At 48.7% G+C, this 15085-nt stretch overlaps 1 protein-coding gene across 1 annotated transcript in view; it reads right to left on the reverse strand.

Annotated features, from left to right (window-relative positions):
* The window catches only part of GEN1 (GEN1 Holliday junction 5' flap endonuclease), a 742451-nt gene that overhangs the window by 466970 nt on the left and 260396 nt on the right, over window positions 1-15085 (reverse strand). Inside the window, exon 4 of the mRNA XM_069605926.1 lies at window positions 14841-15017. Coding sequence (XP_069462027.1) covers window positions 14841-15017 — 177 coding nt within the window. The remainder of the gene's footprint in view (window positions 1-14840; window positions 15018-15085) is intronic.

Raw genomic sequence — 15085 nt, forward strand, 5'->3', positions numbered from 1 at the left:
AGAGGATCCCTCAACTCCATCAGTACTGTATTTAAAGGAACCTGGGGTTTTAACCCGGGACATAAAGCTCCCTCAAGAGGGGCCTCAAGCCGTGGCTCAGTGTGACAAGCACCAGAAAAGGAGACTTCAGGGTGTACCCCGGTATCCAGAGCCACAGATAAACTGAGCTGAACCTTAGCACCCAAATGGTGAACTTCGGAACCACGTCCGGTTTTGGCAGGTCCTCTGAGGGAACCTCAGAGAACATTCTGGTGCGCCTATTAGGCCCTAGAGGCACCTCAGGGGAAACCCTGGTAACGGAGCTACACAAGCCCCTACCGGTCATGGAAAGCTCTCACCCAGCAGGACTACTCATCGCCGTCCTCATCCGCTTAAGGCGCATACCAACGAGGCGGGAACAAAAGACTGGTCCTCCACGTCTACCGCCTCAGGTTTTAAAAGAAAACTGAATCGGAGCAGCCAGAGCCGGGGTGGAACTGGAGTGAAAAGACGCTTGAAATATGTCCTCATAGTGCATGAGCATTTGAAACTTCCCAAAAACTCATCCACAGCCGAGGGATTCCGTGTCGAAGAGGAACAAACCGCTCGTAAGGGACCCACCCCCCGAACACAACGAGGATGGTTGCCAGGAGGGTCCGCCACCGGCCAGGTCCACATAGATCAGTGGAGCAAAAGCAGGAGGGAGCGAGACAGTATGAGTCAGCGAAGCCCACGCACGCCGGTCAAAAGAAGGGCGGAACGGGTTACTATTGCCGAAATGAATGCTCCCAGCACTAGATGTATCCAAAATGGCCTCCGTAGGCCACGCAGGTTGGGCCGCCATTTTGTTGCCAATTTGAGAGAACTGCGTCACATGCGTTGGTGAGGCAACTTTCTCCTCAGGAGAGTCGGGGGACTTAAGTAACACTTTAGCCTTACAAGGATCCTCGGCAGACTACTGGGTAGTCTCGGATGTTAGTCGACATCTTCGAACCCGTCTCAAAATAAGCCTCCAACGGAGGAACCTCAGATAAGCCGGTACCAGAAGGAATGCGGTCCGTGACCCCCCTCGACAGAACCGGTACCACCACGACCCTGAGCGTGGGACGGTTGAGGACAATACCTCACCGACAAGACCCTCTAAGAAGGACTCTCGGATCTGTCGATATAGACTTTAGCCTCCACACGAGGAACCTCAGGTTTCAACCTGGTTACAGCGGGGAAAGCTCCAGAAATGGAGCCCTCTGGGAGAACCCTGGTATCCCAACACCCAGCCCAACTGGGCTTAACATTAGCACTGTGATGGTGAACCTCGGAACAATGTCCGGTACTGGTAGGTCCGTCAGAACCCTCGGAGGAATCTCCCATATGCCTGTTAGGCCCTTGAAGCACCTCAGGGGAAACCCTGGTGACAGAGCTACAAGAAAAGGCACTTATGCACTCTGACCCCATGAGGGAGTACTTTTAAGTCTCTGAAACTTCCCGAAAAGGCATCCTCCGACGATGATTTAGACACTCGGGTGGGTAGGGGCCGCTCAGAAGGGGCATACCCCCACGAACGTAATGAGGAAGGCTTTCAGGAAGCGAGGCCATATGCGGTAGTGGCATCCGAGCCTGCCAGCCATAAGAAGGTTGGAATGAATTTGCACCAACCTGCGGAAAAGGTTGTTCACCAAAAAGAAGGTTGCCAGCACCCGTCGTAGATATCGTGGGTCTAAGGGAAGAATCCAAAATGGCCTCCACAGACCACAAGGGAAGGCCCGCCATTTAGTCCCCACCCGAACAGCACTGCGACACATGTGTGGATGAAGCAGGTATCACCACAGGATGGTCAGGGGACTTGACAAAACTTTAACCTTGACACAAGGATCCTCGGCAGAGCCGGTACTGTGGGGCCTCAGATGTTTACTGACATCCTGAAAGGGGCCCCTTGAATGAGCCTCCAAGAGAGGAACCTCGGCAAAGCCGGTAACAGAGGAGACACGGCCAGAGACCTCTCCCTTTGCCCCCTCGACAGAACCGGTATCACCGCAAGCATGGGAATGAGAGGAATCCACCTCACAGACAAGACCCTAGCAGGTCTCTCAGTTCTGTCGGTACACACCTTAGCCTCAAAGAGAGGAAACTGGGAACAGCATCTGGTACGTACAGCTCCCCCGGGAGTGGCCTCGAACCGTGGTTCGGTACAGAAAAACCTCAACAGAGGCCTCAGGGCACACCCCAGTGTCTGTATGGGAAGCTCCAGACAAGAGACCTCGGAGCGGACTCGGGAACCCAAAGCCTCAGCAAGACTGGGCTGACTATTAGCACCTGACTGGTGAACCTCGGCAGACCCCTCGCGGGAACTCTCGGAGAAAAATCCCAGGTACGCCTATTAGGCCTGCGAGTCACCTTAGGGGAAACCCTGGTAGCAGAGCTGTTGTAGCCCCTCCGGAAATGGTGTACCCCGGGAAGGAGTCCCCCGGCCGGGGTGCCCTAATAAGTAAGGAACTTACCGGGCGTCTCTTTCGATGAAGAGTTGAAAATGTGGTGGAGGAACACACGGGAAGACCCCCTCACACCGACGAAGACGACGTTGACGTGCCCGGACCGAAAGTGAGTCGCAGTAGAAACACGAGTCCCAACGGTGATCCAGTCCCAGACACTCAAAACAGAGAGAATGGGGATCCGTCCTAGCGAAGCAACGTTCGCAAGAGGAACAAGAGACAAATCCCAAACGATCCGGCATAGACGGAAGACTACGGGACTGCAGAACCGGAGCAGGAGAGAAGGACAACAGAAAAAAGAAAAATGTCTTTCAAGTGATGCAAGTGCGTCCAGCCCTGACCACGCAGAGAAAAGGACTGAAGGGCGATGCGCAGGGTGGAGCTCAGGAGGGCGGGGTTGTAAAGACTGGAGGGGGGGTCTGTACTTCTGCTCTCTATATGGTAGAGGACTCCAGCCAAGATTCTCTATTACGGTAGCAATGGACGAGCAATCAAGGCCTAGCGTTTCAGGAGGTGATGCAGGCTGGTTCTTAAGTACAGTGTAGTCCCCAATCCCCACAAAGGAATGCCCACACACTGTATAAGTTAAAACACAGTCTTTATATAATTAAGTTCAAGGTTATGTACACAATCACAATAACTCACTTTGTGCACAGTGAATCTACAATGGAAAATATATACAGTTCTAAGTGGTACCACAATTATTATTAGATTCCTTTAAAGTCCATCAACTGTATTCTGGTTAAATGTCACACAAATCAATTAATAGAGGTAACCAACAATAGACATAGGAGGAAAGCAGATGGCTAGAACAATTGGCAGAATACTGGCCCTGTTACCTAGACACAGTTCTGTCTGGAGATCCCCCCCACCTGGGCAACCTGTAAATAAATATATCATACAAGCCCAGTCCATATATTGTTCACAAGAATCTTATTTCCTTCTAAAATAGTTCAACCACCCCAATGTACCTGGAATAGCAGAGTTTGTCGTCGGGTCGTCGACGGATCCTTCTTGAGCGGCTCCCTTTAAGGCAGGAGTCACGGATCGTCGACATCCCACGAGGAACAGGGTTGAACGACAACGGTGAGGTGGCAGCTTCGTTCCGAGCGGTGCTCGTCGACGATGAAGCGTTGGCATCCTGCAAGGAAGAAGCATACGGGGCACTTCGGTGACGATAGTTCAGGACCGCAAAGAGTTTGAAGAACTGTGGCTCAGCAAGGGCGTCGAGTCGTCGGCGTCTGTGGTCTTTAGGTGGCGGGAAATCCACCGGCGGATGCTCCTCGGCGGCCTCGGTTTTCTCCGGCGGGACAAAGTGGTTGACGGTGCAGGCGAGAGCGTCCTTGGATCAAATATTACTTAGGCAAAGGGAGCACGGCGGCTCCGGTCGGCTACGGCGGTCGTCAACGGTGATGGACACCAGGGTCCGGGCGCTTCTCTTTGTGATTCCGCGGCGGTCCCCATCGCCGGTCGGCAGCCTGTCGTAGGTCTGTCTACCAGGGAGCGCTGGCAAAGATTAGCAATGCACGATGGTCCCTCGTAGCTCGGGAAGAGGGTGCCTCACAGACAAGACCCTAGCAGGTCTCTCAGTTCTGTCGGTACACACCTTAGCCTCAAAGAGAGGAAACTGGGAACAGCATCTGGTACGTACAGCTCCCCCGGGAGTGGCCTCGAACCGTGGTTCGGTACAGAAAAACCTCAACAGAGGCCTCAGGGCACACCCCAGTGTCTGTATGGGAAGCTCCAGACAAGAGACCTCGGAGCGGACTCGGGAACCCAAAGCCTCAGCAAGACTGGGCTGACTATTAGCACCTGACTGGTGAACCTCGGCAGACCCCTCGCGGGAACTCTCGGAGAAAAATCCCAGGTACGCCTATTAGGCCTGCGAGTCACCTTAGGGGAAACCCTGGTAGCAGAGCTGTTGTAGCCCCTCCGGAAATGGTGTACCCCGGGAAGGAGTCCCCCGGCCGGGGTGCCCTAATAAGTAAGGAACTTACCGGGCGTCTCTTTCGATGAAGAGTTGAAAATGTGGTGGAGGAACACACGGGAAGACCCCCTCACACCGACGAAGACGACGTTGACGTGCCCGGACCGAAAGTGAGTCGCAGTAGAAACACGAGTCCCAACGGTGATCCAGTCCCAGACACTCAAAACAGAGAGAATGGGGATCCGTCCTAGCGAAGCAACGTTCGCAAGAGGAACAAGAGACAAATCCCAAACGATCCGGCATAGACGGAAGACTACGGGACTGCAGAACCGGAGCAGGAGAGAAGGACAACAGAAAAAAGAAAAATGTCTTTCAAGTGATGCAAGTGCGTCCAGCCCTGACCACGCAGAGAAAAGGACTGAAGGGCGATGCGCAGGGTGGAGCTCAGGAGGGCGGGGTTGTAAAGACTGGAGGGGGGGTCTGTACTTCTGCTCTCTATATGGTAGAGGACCCCAGCCAAGATTCTCTATTACGGTAGCAATGGACGAGCAATCAAGGCCTAGCGTTTCAGGAGGTGATGCAGGCTGGTTCTTAAGTACAGTGTAGTCCCCAATCCCCACAAAGGAATGCCCACACACTGTATAAGTTAAAACACAGTCTTTATATAATTAAGTTCAAGGTTATGTACACAATCACAATAACTCACTTTGTGCACAGTGAATCTACAATGGAAAATATATACAGTTCTAAGTGGTACCACAATTATTATTAGATTCCTTTAAAGTCCATCAACTGTATTCTGGTTAAATGTCACACAAATCAATTAATAGAGGTAACCAACAATAGACATAGGAGGAAAGCAGATGGCTAGAACAATTGGCAGAATACTGGCCCTGTTACCTAGACACAGTTCTGTCTGGAGATCCCCCCCACCTGGGCAACCTGTAAATAAATATATCATACAAGCCCAGTCCATATATTGTTCACAAGAATCTTATTTCCTTCTAAAATAGTTCAACCACCCCAATGTACCTGGAATAGCAGAGTTTGTCGTCGGGTCGTCGACGGATCCTTCTTGAGCGGCTCCCTTTAAGGCAGGAGTCACGGATCGTCGACATCCCACGAGGAACAGGGTTGAACGACAACGGTGAGGTGGCAGCTTCGTTCCGAGCGGTGCTCGTCGACGATGAAGCGTTGGCATCCTGCAAGGAAGAAGCATACGGGGCACTTCGGTGACGATAGTTCAGGACCGCAAAGAGTTTGAAGAACTGTGGCTCAGCAAGGGCGTCGAGTCGTCGGCGTCTGTGGTCTTTAGGTGGCGGGAAATCCACCGGCGGATGCTCCTCGGCGGCCTCGGTTTTCTCCGGCGGGACAAAGTGGTTGACGGTGCAGGCGAGAGCGTCCTTGGATCAAATATTACTTAGGCAAAGGGAGCACGGCGGCTCCGGTCGGCTACGGCGGTCGTCAACGGTGATGGACACCAGGGTCCGGGCGCTTCTCTTTGTGATTCCGCGGCGGTCCCCATCGCCGGTCGGCAGCCTGTCGTAGGTCTGTCTACCAGGGAGCGCTGGCAAAGATTAGCAATGCACGATGGTCCCTCGTAGCTCGGGAAGAGGGTGCCTAACCAGGTCCTCTAAGGGTCAGTCCTTGGAGACACAGCAGCTTTTAGATTGGTTAAGTAGAGCAGCAGCAAGACTTCTCTTCCAGCAGGGCTTCAAGGTTAAGCTTCAGTTTCAACTCCAGTTTCTCTTCAGCTTCTAAACACGAATTCTAGCAGTGAGGCCCCCAGATATACTAGTTGATCTCCTATTCATTCTGCTGGGTCACACTCAGGCAACCAATCGGTCAGAAGGGCATTCATGCAGGCAGGCAGCCAATCAGGTGCATAGTGCATTCAGGCTATTTACTTCTCTCCAGACACCCACAACAAGTTACGTGTATTGGGACAATTACCCAGCCATTCAACACTCCACACTGCATTCATACCAGTTTCGGGCAGGGATGTCTCAGTCATAATTGTCAAACACCAGAAACTAGACATCCACAACAAGAAGTGCATATTCGTCACACGCCCCATTCACCCAGGTCCCACCCACAGGGTGTACCCACAACATACAGTCACTGGGAAGGCTCCAGCCAGTCTGGCCTGGACTTCACAACAACACCATATATGGAACTTCCACCCAACAGCCAGTCAGGGGGAAGGGACAGAGTCAGGGCTTCCCAGGACTTTGGGAAAACAAGGTAACAGGCAATAGAAAGCAAGACGCCACATGGGCCATCTTGTTTCCTATCAGGAATCAACTGATTCCAATGCCAGGGCCTGGGTATCCCAAAATGGAGGATACTCCTGTCAAATTCAGCATGGAGCTGCCACCAGCCCATACCCTGCTCTGTGGGCCATACACAGGTGCCCAAAAAACATACACTAGGGGCACAATGTTGTACCCCCACCCATGGGTGCCATAAGGGTATCCCATGGCTCTGTTCACCAAACCAAAAGAGAGAGCTGCACCGCCAGGAGTCCCAAATGAAATCCTGTGTGGAAAAAACGACAGAACACACGATAAAAAACAGTAAAGGACAAGGATACGGAGGCCCTGTCCCTCCGATGCATTTCCAGCATCACAGGGGTTACGGCTACATGCGGTACCCCGCGTAAAAAGAAAAGGACACATTTTTCAATTTGATGCTTTTTTACAAAAGTGCTCCGGTGACGTCCCACTGGACGGAATGTCCCAAAAATATGGAGGAAAGGGGACACGACGTAGAAGTATGGTTAGTTAGGAGAAACATATCACCCCCCCGCAGCAAAACATCCAAGTGCGATACATTTCCTACCCCCAACAATCCATTTAAGTGCAGCGCATTTCCCATCCCCAATAAACCATCTAAGTGGGACATATTTCATACCCTCCCCCCAACCCCCTCCCAACAATCCACCTCCTGGACAGGTGTGGGCTTGGAGCAGTGCTGGACTACTTTGAATAAGGATTTGCTCCTGTTAGAGGCTGATTCAAAGGTGGAAGTGTAGTAAGTCGACTTAGCCTCAGAGATAATGTGTCTGTGCTGGGTATGAAGGGATTTGAGGGATGAGTGATCCACTAGGATGCGGTTCTTGCGCCACCGCTTTTCAAGGGATCAGTTTTCAGTGAGCTTGGGTGTGTTCCTGGATGCAGATGCTTTGACTTTGATACAACTAGACTTTAGAGATGTATGGGCATCCACTAGTTCTTTGGCAAGGGGGTTAAATGTGGAGACACAGTCTTACCTGGTGTGGCACAAGCAGACTAAATGGCACTTGACCCTTGCCAGGCCCAAACAGGTTTTGCTCTTCCCTTCGGACACCAAGGCAAGAGAATCCCTATGAACTAACAGTTAAGAAGGGAACGGAAGGGGTATGCCTAAGCGGGAGAGTCGAGTTTAGATCACGTGGCCTAGATCCAGTTGCACCAGCTCACCAACTGAGCTAATAGAACTATGTGACTTTACACTTTGCATGTAAACTTGGGGGAGAGACAAAGAGGCCCCTACTGTGTCCCTTGTCAATAGATATAATAAAATAAATAATCATTGCAATCATCCATTGCCTCCACGTCCTCCTCTTCCCAGTCCTTAACTTTCTGAAGGAGTCGGCTATGACAAATCACGGGAATCCGTCACTTCTCCCCAAGGAGAAGCCTTTCCCTGTGAAGCTAGGGAGGTGAGCCCGCTGCGCAATACCCTCCCTAACGGGAGAGGCAAACGGGACCTCACCGGGAGAAACTCCCCATTTGGGGACAAGGACATTTGTTCTGATGAAGTTCCTAGGAAACACACAACCAACATACCTCTCAAAACATCCAGTGAATAAGGGTATGATGACAATGCTAAAATCTGTTATTGTCACCAGTGTCCTCTAAGGGAAAAGACCTGTGGAGGAATACAGATCATGAAACAAACAGAGAAAGGACTGTGACATTACGCTGGGGAGGTCATAGGACAGCGTAATAAATTAAGTAGGTGGAGACTGGGAGAGGAGTCCGAGAACCCATGAGTTACAAATTTGCTTTCAGAAGTATACTGAAGGAAAGCTGAATGTGCAGCATCCTAGGCGTAGGTGGAATCCAGCTGAAGTTTCCGAATACGAGGCATCCTAGTCCAGAACAAGAGCTAAGCAGTGGAGTGACCGAAGGGAAGCAGAGGTGGACCAGCCAGTCCGTGAACAACACAATACTACTTTGTTGAATGGAAGAAAACAAACAGATAACGCAAAAACCACAGCAACCATGTATGAAACTGCAAGAACTTCAATAGGCCAACCTGCCAACCTGACAAGCGTAGAAGAAAGTCCCGGTGACGACACCCCTGGGCATAAGAGCTAACTGGCAAAACAGGACCCGGGAGGGGGACTGATGAGAATCATTACTGGCACACTCGTATTTGCCCCAGTCAAAATGAAATATCAAGATTGAAAGAAGGAAAAGAGAATCATTACTGAAAAGCTCATACTCGTCCCATTCAAGATAAGACATTAATGTGGAATGATAAACCTTCCTGGAAAGTTTGTAATCCAGAAGATCAAGGAGACAACCCTGAGATATTATTGAATAGGAGATACTGTGAGAGAGGTAAACAGAAAGAGCATACCAGGCCCTCACTAGGTGTAGAGCCAAGTGGGACCTCACCAAGAGAGACTCCCCCTTTGAGGACAAGGACTCTATTTACTATGTATTCTGTTCTCCCCTTTTTTCTGCACTTTCCACTTTTCCCCCTTCCACGCACTTTCCCCCCTTCTTCCCTCTTCCGTGCAGTTGCACGTTCTTAGTCTCACTGGGGCTAGTAAGATTGTTGTTTTTGTTCTTCCTTGTTCCCCTACTTTTGCTTGGTCGCACTCTCAAACACTTGTGTATGAGCGTGATATAAATAATATATCATATCATATATCATTCCCGAGAGGAACTCCCTGAAGCTTCACATACTGTGGCCTACAATGGATGTTGGAAAATACCTTAAACTATGAAGTACCAAGATGGGACGAAGAAACTCCCAATAGATGTTATGTTAGGGAAAAAGAACATGTACCTTTAAATCCGTATATACAATCCACTGCAACGAGTACGTGGAAAGGCGGGCACTCAGCGAGGAGAAAGGGGAACTAATATGCAAACCTGGGAAGGTCCCAAGCAGCGTACCACCTGGAGGAGGCAAAAACCAGGAAGCCCGAGAGTTTCAAGCTCGCTCGACATTGCAGCACAGGACGCCAGAGCTACGGAGAAACCGAAGCATGAGAATCCGACGGGCCAGGAGCCCAGGAGAAGGTGGTGTCGAGACCACGAGGGAGACTCTGTGGTGGACCGCGTGTCCACAAACCCTCACAGATACCACCAGCAATAGAGGGTCACATTGTGTCCGGTTGCACAGAGAAGCACCGGGACACCGCGGAGAAGAGAGTGCGAGGAGAGACACGCCAGAGAGAAGAGGGCATCGGTGGTCTATGACGAGAGCAAAGCTCACCGAGGAAGGCTCCCGAAGGCGTTCGCCTTCAAGAACAAAGATAACGGGGAGAACGGGAAGTGCTGAAGGCCCCAAGGGAATCATCATACCGCACAAGCAACTCGTCTCAAGAGAGGCTATAAAACAGAGTTAACCTGGAAACAAATGAACTGCAAATATTGTGAATAATTAAATGAAAGAAGCATTGAAAAGCTGAATGAGAGAAGACCAGTGGATAATTGTATCCTGGGAGAAGGAGGAAGTAACCAGATATGTTGTACAAGACAAAGGTAAAGAGAAAGAAAGATATGAGCCAGAGTTTATAGGAACGAGGCAATTTACCCACAAACAAGGTCAAGTAGACCAACATCAATTGAACTGTAATCATCCAGGAGGGAAAGCCCACAAGAGCAATAATACCTTCAATAATACCTTCACAGGATACATTGAGATAAACAGCCAAGAACAGAGTCTATAAGAGATTCCCAAAAGGGAGTATTAAAGAAGAGAGAACACTCAATAGCCCAATTAAAGAACTAAAGAGATGGATACAAGAAGTCCTGGGAGACTATTTATGGAGTGCATATTTAAGAGAAACCGAGACTGCTACTAGAAGTACCCTCAGGAAAAGTTAGTCATTTTCCTGACCTAAGTTAGTTTTCATAGTGGTAGGGCCAGCTAGGGGGGTTTTGGACAGTGGACTTATATCTGTGGGCATTCACGACTGACAAACCTTTGTTAGTAACATTGTTAGGGACCACCCATAGTGTAAGGGGAAGTTAGGCTTTACAGTTTTACTGTAAGAAAATATCGTACACCATGTCCTCATAAAGTCTGTGTCCTTCTTCTGACTCGCCACACTACACAATTGCTTTTGCCAGTACCCAGACCTTTCGACCTGTAGCTGAGGGGGTTGCCTGGGACAAGAGGGGCACGCTCATGGGCGTAATTTTAGGGGGGGCAGGGTGTTTTGTCCCCCCAACTTCTGTGGCATGCCTTTTGTCGCCCCCATCTTTTGGAGGAAGGGCAGTGGGGCCGCAATCATAAATTATGTAATTGGACAGCGCAAGCCTGGCTGGGGTGCTTAGCAAGGCTTGTGTTGTCTCATTACATAATGCAGAGATGCCTAGCAGCCGCGCTGCATCACATTCAGGGCCAGGATGCCCTGCGTGGCTTAGTCCCTCACCCTGGCTGGCCTGACTCAGTCACCAGCCAGGGTTCTGAACTGGGTGTTGCAGGGCCTGGAGCCTGTGCAGTCATGCTAGCAGCAGCACTTCCAGGGGCCAGCGGCACAGAGCATCGCTTTCCGGCTTTGTGTTTGTGCGACACAAAGACAGGAACTGGAAAGCTCATTCAGTTTCCTGGTTTCTGTCTGGAGGCGCCCGAGTGCAAAGACGTTAGGTCGGTGTAACATGAGACGTGGACCGGGCAGCATTTAAAAGCAGAGCAGACGTACTTTTAAAAAAATAATAATATTTAATTGTGTTTGTGTATGTTTTTTGGGGAGCTCTGTCCAAGCCCTCGAGGCTAAATAACTGCAAACTTCCTGATTGGCATATGGATTGCACCAACAGAAGTGACTTCACAGAAAAGGACATTGCAAGGTGCATCACCAGTCTTTGATGCTTGGAGGCACCATGGAAGTGACGTTAGAATAAGTTGCCATAAATAAGCCAAGTGACAAATAACCTTGTGGTGCAAAATACCTAAATTGCACTATTGTTATATGTAGCGCAACTCCATAGTCATTAGGCGTTTTTATTATAATAGCATGATAAATTAACATAAGCTTTGAAGTGTATCAGAATCACTTACAGAGCTGCAGATAAGGCACAATGCGATTAAATAATTTGCTCAGGATCACACACTCGGTTAAATGGTGAAACTAGGATGTGGACAATTTAAGCGACTGTGAACATCTTTCCAGGCTTAGTTGATATAGATATGCATTAAGGTTATGCTTTACATTTCATGTGCTTATTATTTATATAATACATATAACATTTAATTATTTATAGCAATGCATTGTAAGCAAACCACATTACATAATAAACTAGTTCATAGTAAACTAAACATACACTATATACATTGTCATAGAAATATGTTACGCAATGGGATTATGGCTTTTGTTTCATTCTCCCTATTCTGCATGCAAAGTCACAATGGCATCATGCAGAATAATGTGAGCCTAACAAATCCTCTGTGGGTTTTAAAGCCATAGTCATTATTTCATAAAGCATGCAACATTATGCACCTGTCTCACTTCTGAGCACTCCCTCCCTTTCACATTTCTAAAGGGACAAAAGTCCCTGCTAATAGTTCCCCCCTCCCTCCAGTCAGTTCCTAATGACTCACATTGTAATACTCTGTTGATACAGAGCATGATGAGGCCCCTCTGCTGCCCGGCGTTCCTTGGAACATTGTCCTGGCAGCGGGACACCTCTACCATTCGGAACGGGTAAGGTGTCCTGCTGCCAGTACAATGAGCATGCTGAGCAGGAATTGCTCAGCACACATTGTCCTGCCAGCGGGACACTTTTGCCGTTGGGCACTCTCTTGGAGATGCCGAATGGGAGAGGTGTCCCAATGACAAATGTTCCTGTCTGGCACTTAAAAGAGCTACGTGGGGCAGCTTGATCCCCCCCCCCCCCTTGCAACTCTCCTACTCAGTACTCCACTGCTTGGAGCCATTTGAGCACAGGAAAACATACCTTAATTTTAATCAGTCAGAATCTTGTAGAAAAGAATCTATCAGCACGTAGACATATATGGTGCTATGCGGAACTCAAGACCCAAAAATCTATACCAATTATAATTGGTCACACACTGCACTGCATTAAGCAATGGTTTCTGCCTTTGAATGAAAGTAAAAATCAGGCAAATTGCTGACATTACAGTGAATCTGGTCCTTTCGGCCATGGCTTCATAGTTCAGCTAGGTCAAGTCAACATAGCCCAAAATTTCAGGTATCAGGGGGTGATAAAGTCTGGTCTGCTCAATGGACATGGCACCACTGCTTCCATGTGTTATTGCAAATGTACATATAAATGTTGTGTGCACATAGTGTATGTCAGTGGAGGTGCTGGTTGCATTTCTGTGTGAGTGAGAGTGTGTGCAAGCTTATGAGTGTTGACTTTTGTGTCTGAATTGAATGATAAATAATGCATTGTTTTTATGTTCTAGTGGAATTAAGTTTGTGAATGTTATGTTGTGTCACTGGGTGCATGGCAGGCCGGCTGAAGATGTCTGGGGGACCAATTGAATTTTAAAGATACGCCACCAGTCTTATGAAAGTTATAACAGAGTGCCAGCAATGGACTCTTGTGGTGTAGTAGTTTAGTGTTATCCCTCAGGGATTTAGGTTGTTTGACCAACATACAAAATGACGGCAGAATTAACCGTACTCATTTTTGCTGCGAATACGTTTTTACCTCGAAACAAAAAACCAAACCCATGTCCCCTCAAACCGCCAGTACACCCATAAACCCCCCACTTACCTTTTCTCCATCCGCTGCCTCTCCTGTAACCTGCAGCGTCATATCCATCCCTTTAACGCGGGTTGGATCTGACGCTGCCACCAATGCTGAGGAAGCGCGTGACACCCCTGCAACCGCCGAAGCCAAAAATACCGAACATAGGCTGAGGGGCCACCCCTGCAACCACTGCTCTTCAAGTTCAGTATCTTCGGCTTCAATCTAAGGGTAGTGACGTAGTGACCAAATTCGGTCATATATACCATTCAACCAATTTTTTTTTTACAATTTGGCCAAAACGATCCCTCAGAGCCACCATCCGCCCTCCCTTCACCCCACCCCTCTCCTTCAATTGTCATGTCCCCCCCAACATTTTCAGCAAAGTTACTCCACTGGGCACGCTAATCTTGAGCATTGTGTGTTGCACACAGCTTGTGCTGCAGAGTCAAAGTTTTCGTCATGGGAATGTGCCCCAAATGCATGAGGGGGGCACACTTTTGTTGTTTGCTCAGAGCGAATTATTTGAGAGGCTTTAGAAAGTTTATTTTAACAGCGCGGTATAAATGCTTCATATGCATATTACATAATGCTCTCGGCTGCCGTCGATCACCGAGTTAGCCAAATCTCTAAGTTCTATCCACAAGGTGGGAAGAAATGCTGCCACCACGTGGTCACTCAGCACACCGACCGGGAAAAGATTCGCAGTTTTTCGTGTTCTTTGACTTACCTGACCCACCATAAAAGGATAAGGTGTTTCCCTTCTACTTCGCTCTGTTCTATACTATATTCACTGTATCGCCAAATGTTGCTGGTTTATCTTCAAGGGCACTTGGCGTGGAGTTGTTATTGGCTTTTTAGAAGGCGTTTTTGCTTGAAAAGTAGAAGTTGTTTGGAGGGTGGTGTTGGCAAATGCTTAGCTGAGGAAAGAACTTGTGAGAATGCCTTCACTTGATTGATGAAAATAATTTGCCCCCCAAAAAATTAAGAGATTATGGTCGGTTTTGTGTTTTAAAAAGCATATAAACGGTTATGGGATGGGTTGAACAGTTTCCAAATGTATTATTCGGTTTCACTACTACCTCCAAAAGTAATAAGTAAGCAAAGAAATGTGTACAGTCTATAAAAGTGTGTATTCATTAAGCAACAAAACAGCTCTGTAGAAGCCTCCATTTTCTTTTGTATTCATCACAAATATACAAGTGTACATTAGACTGCTCTTTCTACCTGCATCTGCCACAAGTAGATCAAGGACTAGCTTTAAACGGTATGCATTGTGTGTGTACTGAAGAGGAAGTACACTTCAGAGGCACCTGTGGATTGCACTTCAAGAGTAGTATAGATTGTGCACAAGTCTCAAAGTTTGCACTACACAACATAAGGCTCACCTAGCCCTTAGTTCTCCTTCAGTTAAAATAGAAAACCATTCACTTTGCAGTGTGAGCGCTATGAATCCAGACGCGGATCATTTACGCAAAACCTCGGACAGGAAACACATCCCACCTTGACGTTCATCGTGAAATTCCTGTACACCGTGCAGGCACCGTAGAGGAAGACGTCTCCATCATTGGTGATACATCCATCCACAAGGCCATTGGCGTCCAGGTAGGCACACATGGCCTCCGCCTCTCCAGCTGCCTGCACCCAGGGGATTCCCAAGCACTCCAGCAAGGTAAGGCACTATAGAACAAGGAGCAAGGAAACCACAAAAAAAGAGGTCAGTTAGTGCTCGCAAACACCAGAATAGT

Source organism: Ambystoma mexicanum, chromosome 4p, assembly GCF_040938575.1.
Source record: "Ambystoma mexicanum isolate Mex_15411 chromosome 4p, UKY_AmexF1_1, whole genome shotgun sequence".
In the NCBI taxonomy this organism is placed as follows: Eukaryota; Metazoa; Chordata; class Amphibia; order Caudata; family Ambystomatidae; genus Ambystoma; species Ambystoma mexicanum.